The sequence below is a fragment of the Stegostoma tigrinum genome, unplaced genomic scaffold (assembly GCF_030684315.1).
Source record: "Stegostoma tigrinum isolate sSteTig4 unplaced genomic scaffold, sSteTig4.hap1 scaffold_105, whole genome shotgun sequence".
Taxonomy (NCBI): Eukaryota; Metazoa; Chordata; class Chondrichthyes; order Orectolobiformes; family Stegostomatidae; genus Stegostoma; species Stegostoma tigrinum.
The window spans coordinates 392,501-410,782 of record NW_026728057.1 but is presented as its reverse complement, the minus strand read 5'-3'; the positions used below and the strand labels follow the sequence as shown (position 1 = coordinate 410,782).

The following is an 18,282-nucleotide window of genomic DNA, read 5'->3' as shown; positions in this document are numbered from 1 at the left end:
GGGAGCGATGTGGCGGAGGCGGAGGAATTGGGAATAGGGGATGGAATTTTTGCAGGAGGATGGGTGGGAGGAGGTGTGTTCTCGGTAGCTGTGGGGGTCGGTGGGCTTGAAATGGACATCAGTTTCTAGCTGGTTGCCTGAGATGGAGACTGAGAGGTCCAGGAAGGAGAGGGATGTGTTGGAGATGGCCCAGGTGAACTTGAGGTTGGGGCGGAAGGTGTTGGTGAAGTGGATGAACTGTTCGAGCTCCTCTGGGGAGCAAGAGGCGGCGCCGATACAGTCATCCATGTAACAGAGGGCCTGTGCAGGTGCGCAAGAGGGATGTTCCATGTCACCTACAAAGAGGCAGGCATAGCTTCGGCCCATGCAGGTACCCATGGCCACCCCCTTTGTCTGTACGAAGTGGGAGGAATCGAAGGAGAAGTTGTTGAGGGTGAGGATGAGTTTAGCTAGGCGGAAGAGGGTGTCAGTGGAGGGGGACTGGTCGGGCCTGTGGGACAGGAACAAGCGGAGGGCCTTGAGGCCATCTGCATGAGGAATGCAGGTGTATAAGGACTGGACGTCCATGGCGACATCCACTATTATAACATTGTTATAAACAACATGGATACAAAGTTCCAAAGCTCTTGTCTTGACTAAATCAAGCTTTGTACAGCTTCATTTACTGTTCAGGTTTCATACACAATTCCTCTAAATCCTTTCACCATCTATATATCGTAATATATATCGTGGCAAATAATTAGTCGCGTGTTATGAAAGTAAAGAGTCAAAATTCATAGTCTCCATGTGCAAGACTCCACAACACAAATAACCCACAATTCTACAATCTGTGAAATATCAGTTGGAATGCAAGCTGATTAAAAAAGCTCAAAGGCAACAGAAATGAGAATTAATGCTATTGGTGAAACTCCAAAGGTTAACATATCACACTGCATGCATCTTTGTATACATGGGAAGGTAATAAATGAGATTTGATTTGACATATAACTGTCACATGTAGACAGACACAGTGAAAAGTATTGTTTTACATGCTAACCAAACTGGGCTGATACGGCATCAGGAAAGCCAGTGCCAGACATGAGACTGCTGAGTGAGAGGCTTTATTTCAGGGGATAACGTTTGGTGTAGGAACCAGAGGAATGGACCTGCACGAGTAACGGACATGGTCAATGTGAGGTCAGGTCGAATGACATATAACGATCAAGTAGATGCAACAGCCCTGAACGAGAATGTCACCAAGACCATACGAATGCTGCAAACTCGCAAACAGTGCAGGGGCACAACGTGCCCAGCTCCTCGACAGCCTTTCCAATAGTTCGAGAACATGTGTGTTCGACTTCTCCGTCAAGCATCGAAGATACCTCGGAATCGGAGATGGTCACTGCCTCGACGCCTTTTCCACTTGCAGAATAAAACTGATTTCTCGCGAGATACTCTCGGCGCAAGAGGCAGGCTACTGCACATTACACTCTGCCCGTATCCGAGGCAGGATTAGAGGAACCTGACCCGATGCTAGAACATCCAGAAACCACAAAAGAAAAAGAACCAGCCTGTGTCCTTGAACTCAGAAGGGGAGGAATATATTGAATGTAACGAGGTCAGCCAGATGGACAGCACAGAGTGAGTTTCCTGAATGGGGCTTAATCTAGTCCAGTCAGGAAGCCCTGGCTGATTGATAAGAACTGGAGTGTCAGGGCTCTCCATTTGTAAATAAAAGGTGACTTGGTGACAGGATACCAGCTCTGTGGAGTTATTTCAGGTCCCTCTTAAAAACAAAATTTTTGATCCCTTCCACTGAGACAAATTAAAAATTCTGAGTGAAAACCAAGAGGACTGCGGATGCTGTAAATCAGAAACAAAAGCAGAAGTTGCTGGAAAAGCTCAGCAGGCCTGGCAGCCTATGTGAAGGAAAATCAGAGTTACCATTTCAGTGACCTTTCCTTAGTTCTGAACAAGTACATTTGTCAAATGAATGCTGCAAACTCGCAAACAGTGTGGAAGCATGACATGCCCAGCTCCTCGACAGCCTTTCTGATAATTTTGAGCATCTTGCTAAATCTCCTCTACACTCTCTCTAAAGCTTCCACATTTCTCCTATAATGAGGCGACAAAAGCTGAACATAAAAATACAAGTGTGGAGTAACCAGAGTTTCAGAGAGCTGCAGCATAACCTAATGGCTCTTAAAATCAATTCTCCTGTCAATGAAAGCCAACACACCATATGTCTTCTTAAAAACCCTCTCACCTTGGGTAGCAACTTGGTGGGAGCTTTGGATATGGACCCCAAGATCCCTCTGTTCCTCCATACTTCCATTAACCCTGTAATCTACATTCAATTTGAACTTACAAAATAAATCACTTCACACTTTTCTGGTTTGAATTCCATCTGCCAGTTCTTTGCCCAGCTCTGCATCCTGTTGCAACCTACAACAGCCCTCCACACTATCCACAACTCCAACAACCCTTGTGTCATTGGCAAACTTACTGACCCACCCTCCCACTTCCTCTTCCAAATCGTTTATAAAGATTACAATCAGCAGGCGTCCCAGAACAGATTCGTGCAGAACACCACGAGTCACCGAGCTCCAAGCTGAATACTTTCCATCTACTACCAACCTGTCTTCTATCGGGCAGCCAGCTATGTATCCAGACAGGCAAATTTCCCTGAATCTCATGCCTCCTTACTTTCTGAATGAGCCTACCATGTTGAAGCTTATCAAATGTCTTGCTAAACTCCATAGACATCACATCCATGGTCTACCTTCATCAATGTATTTTGTCACATCCTCAAAGAATTCGCTTGTGAGGCCTGACCTACCCCTCTGAAAGCCATGCTATTTCTAATCAAACTGTGCTTTTCCAAATAATCATAAATACAATACTATTCATATTGGGATGTACCCACATCACATGGACTGCAGTGACTTACTCTCACCTTCTCAAAGGCAATTAGAAATGGACAATGGGCACACTCCATGAATGATTTAAAGGAAAAAAAAACTCCAACATGTCTGTCATTTTTGTTCCACTGACACAGTCATCCTCTTCTTTCCACCCTCTACCCAGTTAGAAATTTTAGGTTGAAGCTCCAAACCAGGACTTGAGCACAAAATGATGGCAATGTTGAGGGAATGCTGCAATGCTGATGTACCTACTCTTGGCATTCTTTCTGAAGCCTGAATTCAATGCAAGTCTGCAATAAAAAAGTTAGCCAGAACGTGTCCATTAAACCATTCTCAATTGCCATTTGGTTCACTAATGCCCGATACAGAAGGAAACCTGGCCTAGGATACATGTGATTCCAGTCTTCGCATTCATAAAATCACAGAATCATATGGTACAGAACAAACCCTTCAGTCTAGGCCAGGCATCATAGTTTACGCTTAACTGCCTTCTAAGCAATTTGGCATGAGCAATAAACAGTCACCTAGCCAGCAACACAAGGCCCATTTAGAAAAAGTACTGATAATATTGGCTTCCAAGAGTTACTGACATCCACACCATCAAGAAGCTGAAATAACATAAATAGTGATGCAAAAATTGACTCAGCGGCACCTAACTAAGCTCCCTGACAATGAGCAGAGACTCAGAATCTCCAAGCTGGTAACCTCAATGTCATTACTGATCAAAGCAAAGGATGCAGAGGTACATGCTGTTAATCTTAGTTGTGTGTCACTGGTCAAGTTCAAAAAGGGGGCCACAATGATGATTAAGAGCGTCTAAGTTGGCGGTTGGTTGGCTGACTGTCATAAGCCAAGCTCATTATGTGCTGAAGATACAGAATGACTTGATTTAAAATAAATTAATTTTTAAAAATTGTTTTTCCTCATTATAAGTATAGAATAGTTTTAATAGCCCTGAAGGGAACATTATAAAGATTGACTTTAGGCTTTATGTTTGTTTTGCTCCTGTCCTACAGGGGTTATGCGTGTAATTTTCATCAAAAACTGCTGCTCTAGGCCGGCCCAGATTGAAATTCTAGCAGGTTGATAGTGGCTTGACCACTCGACCATAAATATAGCATAAAGACCCATTCATTCCTTGGCAGTTTTATTAACTGCAATACTGTTTGTTATTAGAAAGGCTGTCAAAACTCATCCGAAAGAATCATTCAAAGGAAACAGCTGAGAATACAATACTGCAAAGATAATTTTCTCTTCAAGTTGTCAAATCATTTTATTTTTAAGGGTAACTGGTGGACAACTATCGTGGACGAAGAAGAGACACAAAATGCGACAGGTGGGGGTGGAGTAGTGATATCATCGGACTATTAATCCAGACCCACAAGCTAATGTCATTTGGACTTGGCTTCAAATCTCACTATGACAGATGATACAGCATATTTTCTCTCTCCTACTGTCCCCTTAACTCCTCAATACCTTGTACCTAAACATTGGAAATTAATTCCCTTTATACAATTACAGGAATAAAAATAATTTACATTATAGATATTCAAATATCAAACTTCTCGTTAGATATATGTCACAACCAACTCATACCTGACCTGACCAGAATTACAAAACTTTCAATCAATGTTTAAAACAAAACCAGTACGATGACAATAGATCAGAGCTTCAAAATACAAACAGGCCTCTTTTCACTTCTCATTTCAAAATTACTTTATTTTGAAAGAAAAATAGGACTGCTACAGAAAGTATAAACTGCAAATCTCACTGAAAAAATTCTACAAGAAGCCAATGTAATGCTGTACCTGTAAAGAATCAGGGAAATTTCAAAAAGGGACAGACCTCCTAAAAAGACAGACCGAGCGGCTGACTGCATCTCTCTCAGCAGACAGCCACCTTTTTCAGGCATATCTATGTTACCCTCCAGAAATGTATGAAAGAGAGCTTAAAAATTGAATGCAACAATAAGCCTGTCACTGTCAGCAGAAAATGTCCTCGTGTCTGGCCCAGAGTGCTGAGGGACACAGCTTTGATAATAGCGATTTTTAACAGCCCTATCCTACCAGAAAAAAACATAGAATCACCCCTTCTTCCTCCACATGCTGTCAGAGAGTTCAAAAGTAATCACCACAAAGGAATTTTGATCACAAAATCAATATCAAAACTGTCAGCTCAACTATCAAGGTCAACGCGACTGGCCACATCCAATCACAGCTGCTACATCTTTGTACTTGCTCTTCACAAATAATTCAGAGGCTCATCTGCATTTTGCTTTTACTTTTATCAGTTGCACTCATCGCTTACTTTTGTACCTGTGTGTTGTGTTACTACTTCTTCTTGTATCTGGAGTCATACAGTTGCACGGCACTGAAACACACTTTGGTCCAACTTGGGTCATGCCTCCGGATATCCAAAATTAATCCAGTCCCACTTGCCAGCACTTGGTCCATATCCCTCTAAACCCTTCCCGTTCATGCACCCATCCAGATACCTTTTAAATGCAATTGTACAAGCCACGACCACTTCGTCTGGAAGTTCATTCCACACACACACCATCCTCTGATTGGAAAGGTTGCCCCCCTTAGGTCCCTTTTAAATCTTTCCCTTCTCACCCTAAACCTGTACCCTCAAGTTTTGGACTCCCTACCCAGGGAATAAAGACCTTGGCTATTCACTCTATCCTTACCCTTCACGATTTTATAAATCTCGATAAAATCATGCCTCAACCTCCGACACTGCAAGGAAATTAGTCCCGCCTATTCAGTTGTTCTGTATTGCTCAAACCCTGCAACCCTGGTAACATCTTGGTAAAGCATTTCTGTACCCTTGTAAGTTCAACAACATCCTTCCTATAGCAGGGAGATCAGAATTGCACACTGTATTCCAAAAGTGGCCGAACCAATGTTCTGTACAGCCACAACGTGACATCCCAATTCCTATACTCAATACACTGACCGATAAAGGCAGGTGCACAAAACACCTTCTTCACTACCCTGTCTACTTGTGACTCCTACTTCTAGGAACTATGAACCTGCACGCCAAGGTCTCTTTGTTCAGTAATACTCCCCAGTAATTTGATAAACTGCTCTTTATGTTAATTCAAGAAAGCCTGATTAAATTACCTCCACTTAAAACTTATATTCATTTGGCAAAAACCAAAGAGCTGCAGATGCTGAAAATCAGAAACAAAACCAGGAATTGCTGGCAAAACTCAGCAGGTCTGGCAGCATCTGTGGAGGGAAAGCAGAGTTAACACTCTGAACAAGGGTCACCAACCTGAAACATTAAGCCTGTTAGCGATCCACAGATGCTGCTAGACCTGCTGAGTTTTCCCAGCAATTTCTGATTCACGTTCATTTGGATCTGGGAGAAAGGTTTCCAAGGAAGAGATTCTTTCTGAATTAACCTTGGTGCAACCAACGGAGAGAACAGCTGAATAAACAAGGGGAATTGGTTTATCGTTCCTGACTTGGGAAATTAATGATTTGGCGAATCCCTGTCTGCAGCTGCAACAAATTAGGGAATGTCATTCAGAGGCTGTTGTAAAACTTATCACTTCTAAAGAGACGCATCATGCAATCGTCATGAACATTCTATTTAGGCAAAGTGCTTTTAAATTTATTTATAACATCATTTAGATCCCAGCTCCTGGGAAAATATATCCAACATCCAGAAATCCTCTGAACACTGAAGGACGAATTAGGAAACAACTCTTTTCTCTGCCATGTAACCAAACAACAAATTTCATCATGAAAATCTTCCGCACTGCACTGATTTGCAACAAAAATGTATATTCTTCATGCACTATTTTTACTTCCACAAGACCATAAGACATCGGAGTGAAAGTGAGGCCATTGGGCCCACCGAGTCCACTCTGCCATTTAAGTCATGGCTGATGGGCATTTCAACTTCACTTCCCTGCACTCTCCCCGTAGCCCTTGATTCCTTATGAGATCAAGAATTTATCCATCTCTGGCTTGAAGGCATCTAATATCCCGGCCTCCACTGCACTCCGTGGCAATGCATTCCACAAGCCCACCACTCTCTGGCTGAAGAAATGTCATCTCATTTCCGTTTTAATTTTACCCCCTCTAATTTTAAGGCTGTGCCCACGGGTCCTACTCTCCCCTAATGGAAACAACTTCCCAGCGTCCACTCTTTCTAAGCCATACATTACCTTGTAAGTTTCTATTGGATCTCCCCTCAACCTTCTAAACTCTAATGAATACAATCCCAGGATCCTCAGCCATTAAACCTACCATTCCAGGGATCATCCGTGTGAATCTCCACTGGACACGCTCCAGGGTCAGTATGTCCTTCCTGAGGTGTGGGGCCCAAAATTGGACACAATATTCTAAGTGGGGCCTAACTGGAGCTTTATAAATTCTCAGAAGCACATCACTGCTTTTATATTCCAACCCTCTTGAGATGAACGACAACATCTCTCTTAATCACAGATTCTACCTGCAAGTTAACTTTTAGAGAATCCTGGACCAACACTCCCAGATCCCTTTGTACTTCGGCTTTATGAATTTTCTCACCGTTTAGAAAATAGTCCTATGCCTGTATTCTTTTTTCCAAAGTGCAAGACCTCGCATTTGCTCACGTTGAATTTCATCAGCCATTTCCTGGATCACTCTCCTAAACTGTCGAAATCTTTCTGCAGCCTCCCTGCCTGTCCACCTATCTTCGTATCATCGGCAAACTTCGCCAGAATGCCCCCAGCCCCTTCATCCAGATCATTAATACATAAGGTGAACAGATGTGGCCCCAACACTGTACCCTGCGGGACACCACTTGTCACCAGTTGCCATTCCGAAAAACAGCCTTTTATCCCAACTCTCTGCCTTCTGTCAGACAGCCAATCCCCAATCCAAGCCAGTAGCTCACCTCGAACACCATGGGCCCTCACCTCGCTCAGCGGCCTCCCGTGAAACACCTTATCAAAGGCCTTTTGGAAGTCTAGATAGATAACATCCACTGGGATTCCCTGGTCTAACATACTTGTTACCTCTTCAAAGAATTCTCACAGTTTGTCAGGCATGGCCCCCACTTCCTAAATCCATGCTGACTTGTTCTAATCTGACCCTGCACTTCCAGGAATTTAGAAATCTCGTCCTTAACAATGAATTCCATAATTTTACCAACTACTGAGGTTAGGCTAATTGGCCTGTAATTTTCCATCTTTTGCCTTGATCCTTTCTTAAACAAGGGGGTTACAACAGCAATTTTCCAATCATCTGGGACTTTCCCTGACTCCAGTGACTTTTGAAAGATCACATCCAAAGCCTCTGCTGTTTCCTCAGCCACGTCCCTCAGAACTCTAGGATGTAGCCCATCGGGGCCAGGAGATTTAGCAATTTTTAGACCCTTTAGGTTTTCGAGCACTTTCTCTTTTGAAATGCCTACCATACTCAACTTTGCCCCCTGACTCTCCCTAATTGTTGGCATACTACTCATGTCTTCCACTGTGAAGACTGACGCAAAGTACTTATTGAGTTCTTCAGCTATTCCCTTACCTCCCATTACTAGCCTTCCAGCATCAATTTGGAGTGGCCCACTGTCTACTTTTGCCTCTCGGTTGTTTCTGATGTCTTGAAAGAAACCTTTACTATCATTTCTAATATTACTAGCTAGTCGACCTTCATATTTGATCCTCTCCTTCCTTGTTGCTCTCTTTGTTATCCTCTGTTTGTTTTTGTAGCCTTCCCAATCTTCTGATTTCCCAGTGCTCTTGGCCACTTTATAGGCTGTCTCTTTTTCTTTGATACATTTCCTGGCTTCCTCTGTCAACCATGGCTGTCTAATCCCACCCCGGATAATCTTTCTTTTCTTTCTTTTCTTTGGGATGAACCTCTGTACTATGTCCTCAATTACACCCAGAAACTCCTGCCATTGTTGGTCTACTGTCTTCCCCGCTAGGCTCTCCTTCCAGTCGATTTTTGTCAATTCCTCTCTCATGCCCCTGTAATTACCTTTATTTAACTGTAACACCATTACATCTGATTTTGCCTTCTCTCTTTCAAACTGCAGATTAAACTCTACCATATTATGATCGCTGCCTCCTAAGTGTTCCCTTACTTTCAGATCTTTTATAAAGTCTGGCTCATTACATAACACTAAGTCCAGAATAGCCTGTTCCCTTGTGGGCTCCATCACAAGTTGTTCCAAAAAATCATTCTGCAATCATTCCATGAATTCCCTTTCTTTGGATCTATCGGCAACATTATTCGTCCAGTGCACCTGCATGTTGCCGTCCCCCATGATCACTGTGACCTTGCCTTTCTGACATGCCCTATCTATTTCCAGGTGCATCTTGTGCCCCTGGTCCTGATCACTGTTGGGAGGTCTGTACATAACTCCCATTATACTTTTTTTTAGCCATTGTGGTACCTCAACTCCACCCACATAGACTCCACACCTTCTGACGCTATGCCATTCAGTGCCGTAGATTTAATTTCATTCTTGACTAACAAGGTAACCCCTTCCCCTCTGCCCACCTCCCTGTCTTTTCGATAAGTTGTGAATCCTTGGATGTTGAACTGCCAGTCCTGAACTCCCTGCAACCATGTCTCTAAGATGCCTACCACATCAGAATCATTCAAGAGGATTTGTGCTGTTAATTCATCTACTTTGTTGTGAATACCAACAGCATTTAGATAAAGTGCCTTCATGCTAACTTTCTTATCATTATTAGAGATATTGGAAATCCTAAGATGTCTTAAGCTATCTTTTCTTCTTGCTTTTGCAGAATTCAATAGGTTCCGCTCTGTACTGGGAAAAGAGTTAGTGAAGTGGGAACACATTAAATTATTGAAAAATTCAGCAAGTCTGGCAGCATCTGTGGAGTGAAAGCAAAGTTAACATTTTGGGTCCAGTGACCATTCTTCAGAATTTAGGAACACATGAAACTAACAAAGTGGATATGACCTTTTATTGCATTATTTCTTTGATTCAATTCTATTTACCTGGGTTTGCTAACTCTTCTACTCTTTCCTTATGCTGCAGCTCAGGTAACCTGTGTTACTCTATTGTGGCATTTACCGTGCTGCTAGACATTAATTTATAGGTATCTGCTAGAGAAGAAAGCTGTTTCCTTGTTGATATCAAGATCAACATCAAAACACCAAAAACACAAAACTCAAGAATGGGAAAGTTTTGACAAAATGACTGTCACTAGAAGAAATGTGACCTCACCAATGCGAAGCACAGCATAGCTCAACTGGAATGCAGAGGTCAATGCAAGTTACTGTCAACACTCTGCAAAATGACACCTTATTTCTAAATCTATTTTTCTGTTCAGGTTTCTTGAGTTCTTCAGAAGCTTTCCCCACTTCAAATGAACTAAATCTTGTAGAATTATGCTCCATAACTGCTCGTTAAAGACCATCACCATCAGAAACATGTCTTTGCCTCTTCCAGGGATGCCTAACCTGAAGAAGTTACCCCCCTCCCTCCGGACCAACCTCAGGGAATCTCTCTCCCACTGCAACTCTCTTGTCCCACCTATACTCTCCTCTCCACCTATCTTCTCCTCTATTTATCTTCGGTCTGCCTCCCCATCTCTCCCTATTTATTTCAGAACCCCCTCCCCATCCCCCTCTCTGATGAAGGGTCGAGGTCTGAAACGTCAGCTTTTGTGCTCCTGAGATGCTGCTTGGCCTGCTGTGTTCATCCAGCTCCACACTTTGTTACAGTGACAAAGCATTTAGTTTTAAGGAATATTGCATGTGAGCTGCAAGGCTGTTTAGTTATCATTAAAGCTGTGAGTGGACAGAACAAACTCAACTCAGGTTTTATAAAAAGACAATATGATATCAACTCCAGAATATTCAACTTAGTGATCAACTAAGCTTTTATCACTTCTGTCAGCATCAATCTACATTCAAACGCATTTGCTAACACTAAGTTCAACCTCATATTTACTACTGGCCTTCAGACACGACAAAACACACAGCAATACTTTATACTTTTGCTATCCAATAACTACGTTCAAAGTATTTCTCCTAACGGTTTTCAATGTCACTTTGAAAATAGACTAAAATTTTTAAACGCGGCACAATGATAATTTACCATGTCACAAAATATAAATATGCTTCCAATGCTTGAAAACTGGATTCAAACCACACACATAAATGGCTTTAAATTACATTTTGCTGCCAAGGTGAATTAATTTTCTCTGAAAAGAAACAATGACATTTTAAAACCTATACTAACATAATCTACTCATTAATTTGAATATTTAATCATTGCTTGATATGATACAGAACCAGTCAGTATTCTCCTGTATTCTACGACACACACCTCTCCCAAAATATGCACAGACTTATTATCAAACTGCAGCCAGTCAGTTTGTTGCCTTGCGCTTAAGGGCAATATTGCAAAAGAGGGAGTCCTTTTAGATCGAATCTTAACATATATAATGGAAGTTACATTTTCAGTTTGGATTTGGCTTCAGAAAAAGGCAAAACTGTAGTCTACAGACAGCCAATAGCTTTCATTGAAAACTAAACAAAAGTGAACGCTTCACTAAAATTAAATGATTACTTACTTGGTTAGAATATCAATCTACTTTAAAAACAACACTAAATTTAATAGTTGAAATTAATCTAGTTATAACGCTCAATTCATGAAACCAGAATCTAATTCACGCCGTGTGGTGGTGCTCCTGAGATGCTGCTTGGCCTGCTGTGTTCATCCAGCTCCACACTTTGTTATCCTGTAATTCACGCCAGCCTGGAGAATCGCTTTACACATTTTAAACTTTAAAACATGGCAAAACTATCAGGAAATGACCATCCTGCCTGTATTAGTCAGCATCGACCCATTACCAGTTTAACTGTCAGCAAGTCCAGACATCACCAGCTGAAAAGCCGCATACCAAATAAACTAAGCATCTATAATCTATAGTGATAATGGGAACTGCAGATGCTGGGGAATCCAAGATAATAAAATGTGACAAAAGCTCTCTGATGAAGGGTCTAGGCCTGAAACATCAGCTTTTGTGCTCCTGAGATGCTGCTGGGCCTGCTGTGTTCATCCAGCCTCACATTTTATTATCTATAATCTACATATCTCTGGGTACAGCAGAATAGAGAAAATGTGTACTTAATTCAGTATTGCAAGATTGGGTACAAAGAGATCTCCACAACAGACCACACATAATTTTATCCATTGTTATATCTAGTCATTCGAAATAGCAGTGGCTGACAAGAACTCCAAATAGCTCTTTCAGCACCAGCTTTGAACAAATTATATAAAGATGCGACAGCCTCTGATAGGCTCACCTTACGCAGTTTCTGATAAGGTGGAGAGGAAATTGCCATCATTTTCAAACGCTGCAAAAACATTCCAACTTTCTGCAGAGATGTTCTCACTACAGCCATCATTGTGAGTTTGCCTGTCATATAAAAGCATCTTAAAATTTGCATTATAACTAAAAGAGCAAAAATCATTTCCTTGTCGTCAATGGACTTGATTTGTTACATTTGAGCATGCTCACTCTGCATCTTCCACAGAAGCCTGAAGAAGCTGGAAGCTTAATGTGCTCAGGGTGAGGTGAAAGGTTGCCACAGAATGGAATTAGCCAGTCACATCCAGTGCATCTGCCAAACGCCACCAAAAAATAAAGACTTACTTACTGCAGCAGCACAACCTTGTGAAACAGATTGTGTGTGTGTGAGAGAGAGAGAGAGAGAGGCAGGAGAAAGACATGGGGGAAAAATACAGACAGATATACACACACAAGACACAAAAACTTCATGCTTTGGGACCCAACTCAAGCTCTAAAAATAATCCAGTGTCAATTATTATTTCCTGGGTAGAAAAGGGCAGCAAATAGAAAGAGACAGAAAAGAACTATCCCCGATCAGGGATAGCATGGGGAACTTGTGCGTGGAGTCTGAGCGGATAGGGGAAGCCCTAAATGAGTTTTTTGCTTTGGTTTTCACAAAGGAAAGGGACCTTGTTGTGAATGAGAACTTTGAGGAGCAGGAAAACAGGCTTGAACAGATCAAGATTGAGGAAGTTGATGTGCTGGAAATTTTGGCAAACATTAAGATTGCAGACCAGATGTATCCGAGGTTGCTCCGGCAAGTGAGAAAGGAGGTTGCTAAGCCGCTGACGAAGATCTTTGCTTCCTCATTCTCCACGGGAGATATACTGCAAGATTAGAGGGAGGCAAATGTTGTTCCTCTTTTCAAGAAAGGGAATAGGGAAATCCCTGGCAACTACAGACCAATCAGTCTTAAGTCTGTGGTCAGCAAGGTTTTGGAAAGAATTCTGAGGGATAGGATTGCTGACTATTTGGAAAAGCATAGCGTGATTAAAGGGAGTCAGCATGGCTTTGTGAGGGGCAGATCATGCCTTACAAATCTTATTGAGTTCTTTGAGGAAGTCACGAGGCAGGTTGACGAGGGTCGAGCAGTGGATGTGGTGTACATGGACTTCAGCAAGTCATTTGATAAGGTTCCCCACGGCAGGCTCATTCATAAAGTCAGGAGGTATGGGATGCAGGGTGATTTGGCTGTCTGGATTCAGAATTGGTTGGCTGACAGGAGGCAGAATGGTTGTAGATGGTAAATATTCTGCCTGGAGGTCAGTGCTGAGTGGCATCCCACAGGGCACTGTTCTTGGGCCTCTGCTCTTTGTAGTTTTTATAAATGACTTGGACGAGGAGGTTGAGGCGTGGGTTAGTATGTTTGCTGATGACACAAAGGTTGGAGGTGTCGTTGATAGTATCGAGGGCTATTGCAGGCTTCAGCGAGACATTGACAGAATGCAGAGCTGGGCTGAGAAATGGCAGATGGAGTTCAACCCGGATAAATGCGAATTGATGCATTTTGGAAGGTTGAACTTAAATGCTGAATATAGGATTAAAGGCAGGATTCTCGGCAGTGTGGAAGAACAGCAGATCTTGGTGTTCAAGTGCGTAGCTCCTCTTAAAGTTGCCACCCAGGTGGATAAGGTTGTTAAGAAAGCATATGGTGTTTTGGCTTTCATTAACAGGGAGATCGAGTTTAAGAGCCGCGGGGTTATGCTGCAGCTCTACAAAACCCTGGTGAGACCACACTTGGAACATTGTGTCCAGTTCTGGTTGCCCGATTATAGGAAAGATGTGGAGGCTTTGGAGAGGGTGCAAAGGAGTTTTACCAGTATGCTGCCTGTACTGGAGGGCTTGTCTTAAGAGGAGAGGTTGACTGAGCTCGGACTTTTCTCTCTGGAGAGAAGGAGGAAGAGAGGTGACCTGATCGAGGTGTACAAGGTAATGAGAGGCATGGATAGAGTCGATAGCCAGAGACCTTTCCCCAGGGCAGGATTGACTGCCATGAGGGGTCATAGTTTTAAGGTGTTAGAAGGAAGGTATAGAGGAGACGTCAGAGGGAGGTTCTTCACCCAGAGAGTTGTGAGTGCATGGAATATTAATCTACAGTTCTGGATTACTAGTCCAGTGACACCAGCCTCTCCATCCACTCACTGTATGTAAAGACTACCACCGTGACTGTGCAATGTGTGTTCTGTGCACGGTGAAGAATTCAGGTAAACTTTTCTGACATCAATATTCTGGTAATGTCATGTTAAAAAGCTGGAGGGAATGAAATACACAAATTCGAACTTCATTACACATAGCACTTGATCAAATCCCGGGTTAAATTAAAATGGAAAACAAAGGGTCAGAGCTAGACAACGGTGAATTTTATTTTTAATCACCAATGTCCAAGAACTAAGTGATTTCTCATTTGGCCAAAACACAGAATCTCTGCAGTGTGGAAGCAGGCCCACTCAGTCCACATGGACGCTCCCAAGAGCATCCCACCCAGAACTTTCCCTACCCTATCCCTGTAACCCTGCATTTCCCATGGCTAACCCACCTAACCTGCAAATCCTTGGACTATGGGAGGAAACTGCAGCACCTGGAGGAAACCCATACAGACATGAGGAGAATGTGAAAACTCCACACAAACAATTGCTAAAGGGTGGAAGTGAACCCAAGTCCCTGGCACTATCAGGCAACAGTGCTAACCACTGAGCCATCCCGGCATGAACCAGTTTAATCAGTTGGCACTGTATCGAAACAAATTAGAATTTCAATGAGGCAAAGCATTTTTTAACCTGTTGGCATAACGTTGTATTCTTGAATGCGTGTCATCCTGAGTCAGTTGTGGAGAATGTGTAGAGCTGCAAATAAAATAATATTTGATTGATCTTTGCATATCTTTAACCAAAATATTGGCAATGATACTTTATTATTTTCCTGGGTTTAACAAATATAATTAATAAACTAGCGAAGTGGCATCAGTAAAATCCACTACAAAAGTACAAGTTCAGGAGGAACTTTGCTGGAACTAACTCGCCATCTCATTGTCATCGCAAACCACCATTATTGAAGTGTTGAGGCATTTTCTTTTTATCTAGTGGGGTATATGGAAAAAATTTGCAGCATGTTCGGTGGGTACGACACTTCGTCACGTCAGCTGTAACACTGCTCCTCAGGAAGAAATGCTGGGATTTTTCTTGTGGTCATCAGATGGAATTTGGATAAACAAAAATTTATTAGACAGTGGCTCAGTGGTTAGCACTGCGGCCTCACGGCACCAGGGACCCAGGTTTGATTCCAGCCTCGGGCGACTGTCTGTGTGGAGTTTGCACGTTCTCCCCGTGTCTGCGTGGGTTTCCTCCGGGTGCTCCGGTTTCCTCCCACAGTCCAAAGATGTGCAGGTTAAGTGGATTGGCCATGCTGAATTGCCCGTAGTGTTCAGGGATGTGTGGGTTATTGGGGGATGGGTCTGGGTGGGATGCTTCAAGAGGCAGTGCGGATTTGTTGGGCTGAAGGGCCTGTTTCCACACTGTATGTAATCTAATCTAGTAACCTCTGGAGCAGATTCAATTTGATCCTGGACATTCTGGTCCTGAATCAGCAGCATGACAAGTGTGCCACAAGATCTTCAAATACTGCATGCTGTTAGTACAGCAAATATTGAAGCAGTTGATTTGGATCAATTGATTAATGAATTGACTGGGCAGACAGAAAGGGGAGGAACAGGTGGGACTCATGCACAGAAGGGTAAGATGGGCCCTCTTATGGCAGAGCGGTAGTGTCCCTGTCCCTGGTCCAAAAGGCCCAGGTTCAAGTCCCACCTGCACCAGAGGTATGCAATAACATGTCTGGACAGGTTGATTAGGGAAAAATGGTTAAATTTTTTAAAAATGAGTTGTCAAGAAACACCATCCATAAAGAAATATTTCTTGACTTAAAATCCAAATGATGGGCATCATTAGTTTAGTAATTCAGAAGAGCAATGATTCACTTTTAAAATAGAGTCCGATTTTAGAACATAGAACATAGAACATAGAACAGTACAGCACAGAAAAGGCCCTTCAACCCACAATGTTGTGCTGACCATTGATCCTCATGTATGCACCCTCAAATTTCTGTGACCATATACATGTCCAGCAGTCTCTTAAATGACCCCAATGACCTTGCTTCCACAACTGCTGCCGGCAACGCATTCCATGCTCTCACAACTCTCTGCGTAAAGAACCTGCCTCTGACATCCCCTCTCTACTTTCCACCAACCAGCTTAAAACTATGACCCCTCGTGCTAGCCATTTCTGCCCTGGGAAATAGTCTCTGGCTATCAACTCTATCTATGCCTCTCATTATCTTGTATACCTCAATTAGGTCCCCTCTCCTCCTCCTTTTCTCCAATGAAAAGAGACCGAGCTCAGTCAACCTCTCTTCATAAGATAAGCCCTCCAGTCCAGGCAGCATCCTGGTAAACCTCCTCTGAACCCTCTCCAAAGCATCCACATCTTTCCTATAATACGGCGCCCAGAACTGGACGCAGTATTCCAAGTGCGGTCTAACCAAAGTTTTATAGAGCTGCAACAAGATCTCACGACTCTTAAACTCAATCCCCCTGTTAATGAAAGCCAAAACACCATATGCTTTCTTAACAACCCCCCTGTCCACTTGGGTGGCCATTTTAAGGGATCTATGTATCTGCACACCAAGATCCCTCTGTTCCTCCACGCTGCCAAGAATCCTATCCTTAATCCTGTACTCAGCTTTCAAATTCGACCTTCCAAAATGCATCACCTCGCATTTATCCAGTTTGAACTCCATCTGCCACCTCTCAGCCCATCTCTGCATCCTGTCAATGTCCCGCTGCAGCCTACAACAGCCCTCTACACTGTCAACGACACCTCCGACCTTTGTGTCGTCTGCAAACTTGCTGACCCATCCTTCAATTCCCTCGTCCAAGTCATTAATAAAAATTACAAACAGTAGAGGCCCAAGGACAGAGCCCTGTGGAACTCCACTCACCACTGACTTCCAGGCAGAATCTTTTCCTTCTACTACCACTCGCTGTCTTCTGTTGGCCAGCCAATTCTGTATCCAAGCAGCTAAGTTCCCCTGTATCCCATTCCTCCTGACCTTCTGAATGAGCCTACCATGGGGAACCTTATCAAATGCCTTACTGAAGTCCATATACACCACATCCACAGCTCGACCCTCATCAACCTTCCTAGTCACATCCTCAAAAAACTCAATAAGGTTTGTAAGGCATGACCTACCCCTCACAAAGCCGTGTTGACTGTATTTGATCAAGCCATGCTCTTCCAGATGGTCATAAATCTTATCCCTCAGAATCCTTTCTAACACCTTGCAGACGACAGACGTGAGACTTACCGGTCTATAATTGCCGGGGATTTCCCTATTTCCTTTCTTGAAGAGAGGAATTACATTTGCCTCTCTCCAGTCCTCAGGTACGACTCCACTGGAGAGCGAGGATGCAAAGATCTTCGCAAGTGGCGAAGCAATTGCATTTCTCGCTTCCCAAAGCAGCCGAGGACAAATCTGATCCGGGCCTGGCGACTTGTCAATCTTCATGTTTGACAAAATTTTCAGCACATCAGCTTCGTCTATCTCTATCCATTCCAGCATGCACACCTGCTCTTCAAAGGTTTCATTCACTACAAAGTTCGTTTCTTTCGTAAAGACAGAAGCAAAAAACTCATTTAGGGCTTCCCCTACCTCCTCAGGCTCCACACACAAGTTCCCTATGCTATCCCTGATCGGCCCTACTCTTTCTTTGACCATTCTCTTATTCCTCACGTAAGTGAAGATTGCAATGTGAAGATTTGTGGGAGGGTCAGCAAGCTTTTAAAAACTAGCACAGGACAACCAGAAAAGCATGAAGCGGGGGAGAAGTTGAAATTTGAGGGCAAGTAACAGGTAGTTAATATAAAAGAAGATTGTAAGAGTTTCTTTCAGATGTAAAAAAGGCAAGAGAGATATAAAAGTAGACACTAGGCCACGGGAAAACGAGGCTGGAGAAGTCGTAAAGGGAAAAAAGTAACAGGTGAGGAAATT

The 18,282-nt window shown here is 43.0% G+C and overlaps 1 protein-coding gene across 2 annotated transcripts in view; it reads right to left on the bottom strand.

Moving 5' to 3' along the window:
• The window catches only part of LOC132207586 (utrophin-like), a 138,557-nt gene that overhangs the window by 104,116 nt on the left and 16,159 nt on the right, over nt 1-18,282 (bottom strand). The window contains exon 2 of one of the 2 annotated variants that reach the window (XM_059643543.1): nt 15,018-15,083. The exons of the other annotated variant lie outside the window; for it this stretch is intronic. Within the exon in view, the coding sequence (XP_059499526.1) occupies nt 15,018-15,054 (37 nt within the window). The 5' untranslated portion in view covers nt 15,055-15,083. The remainder of the gene's footprint in view (nt 1-15,017; nt 15,084-18,282) is intronic. 2 annotated transcript variants of the gene reach the window in all.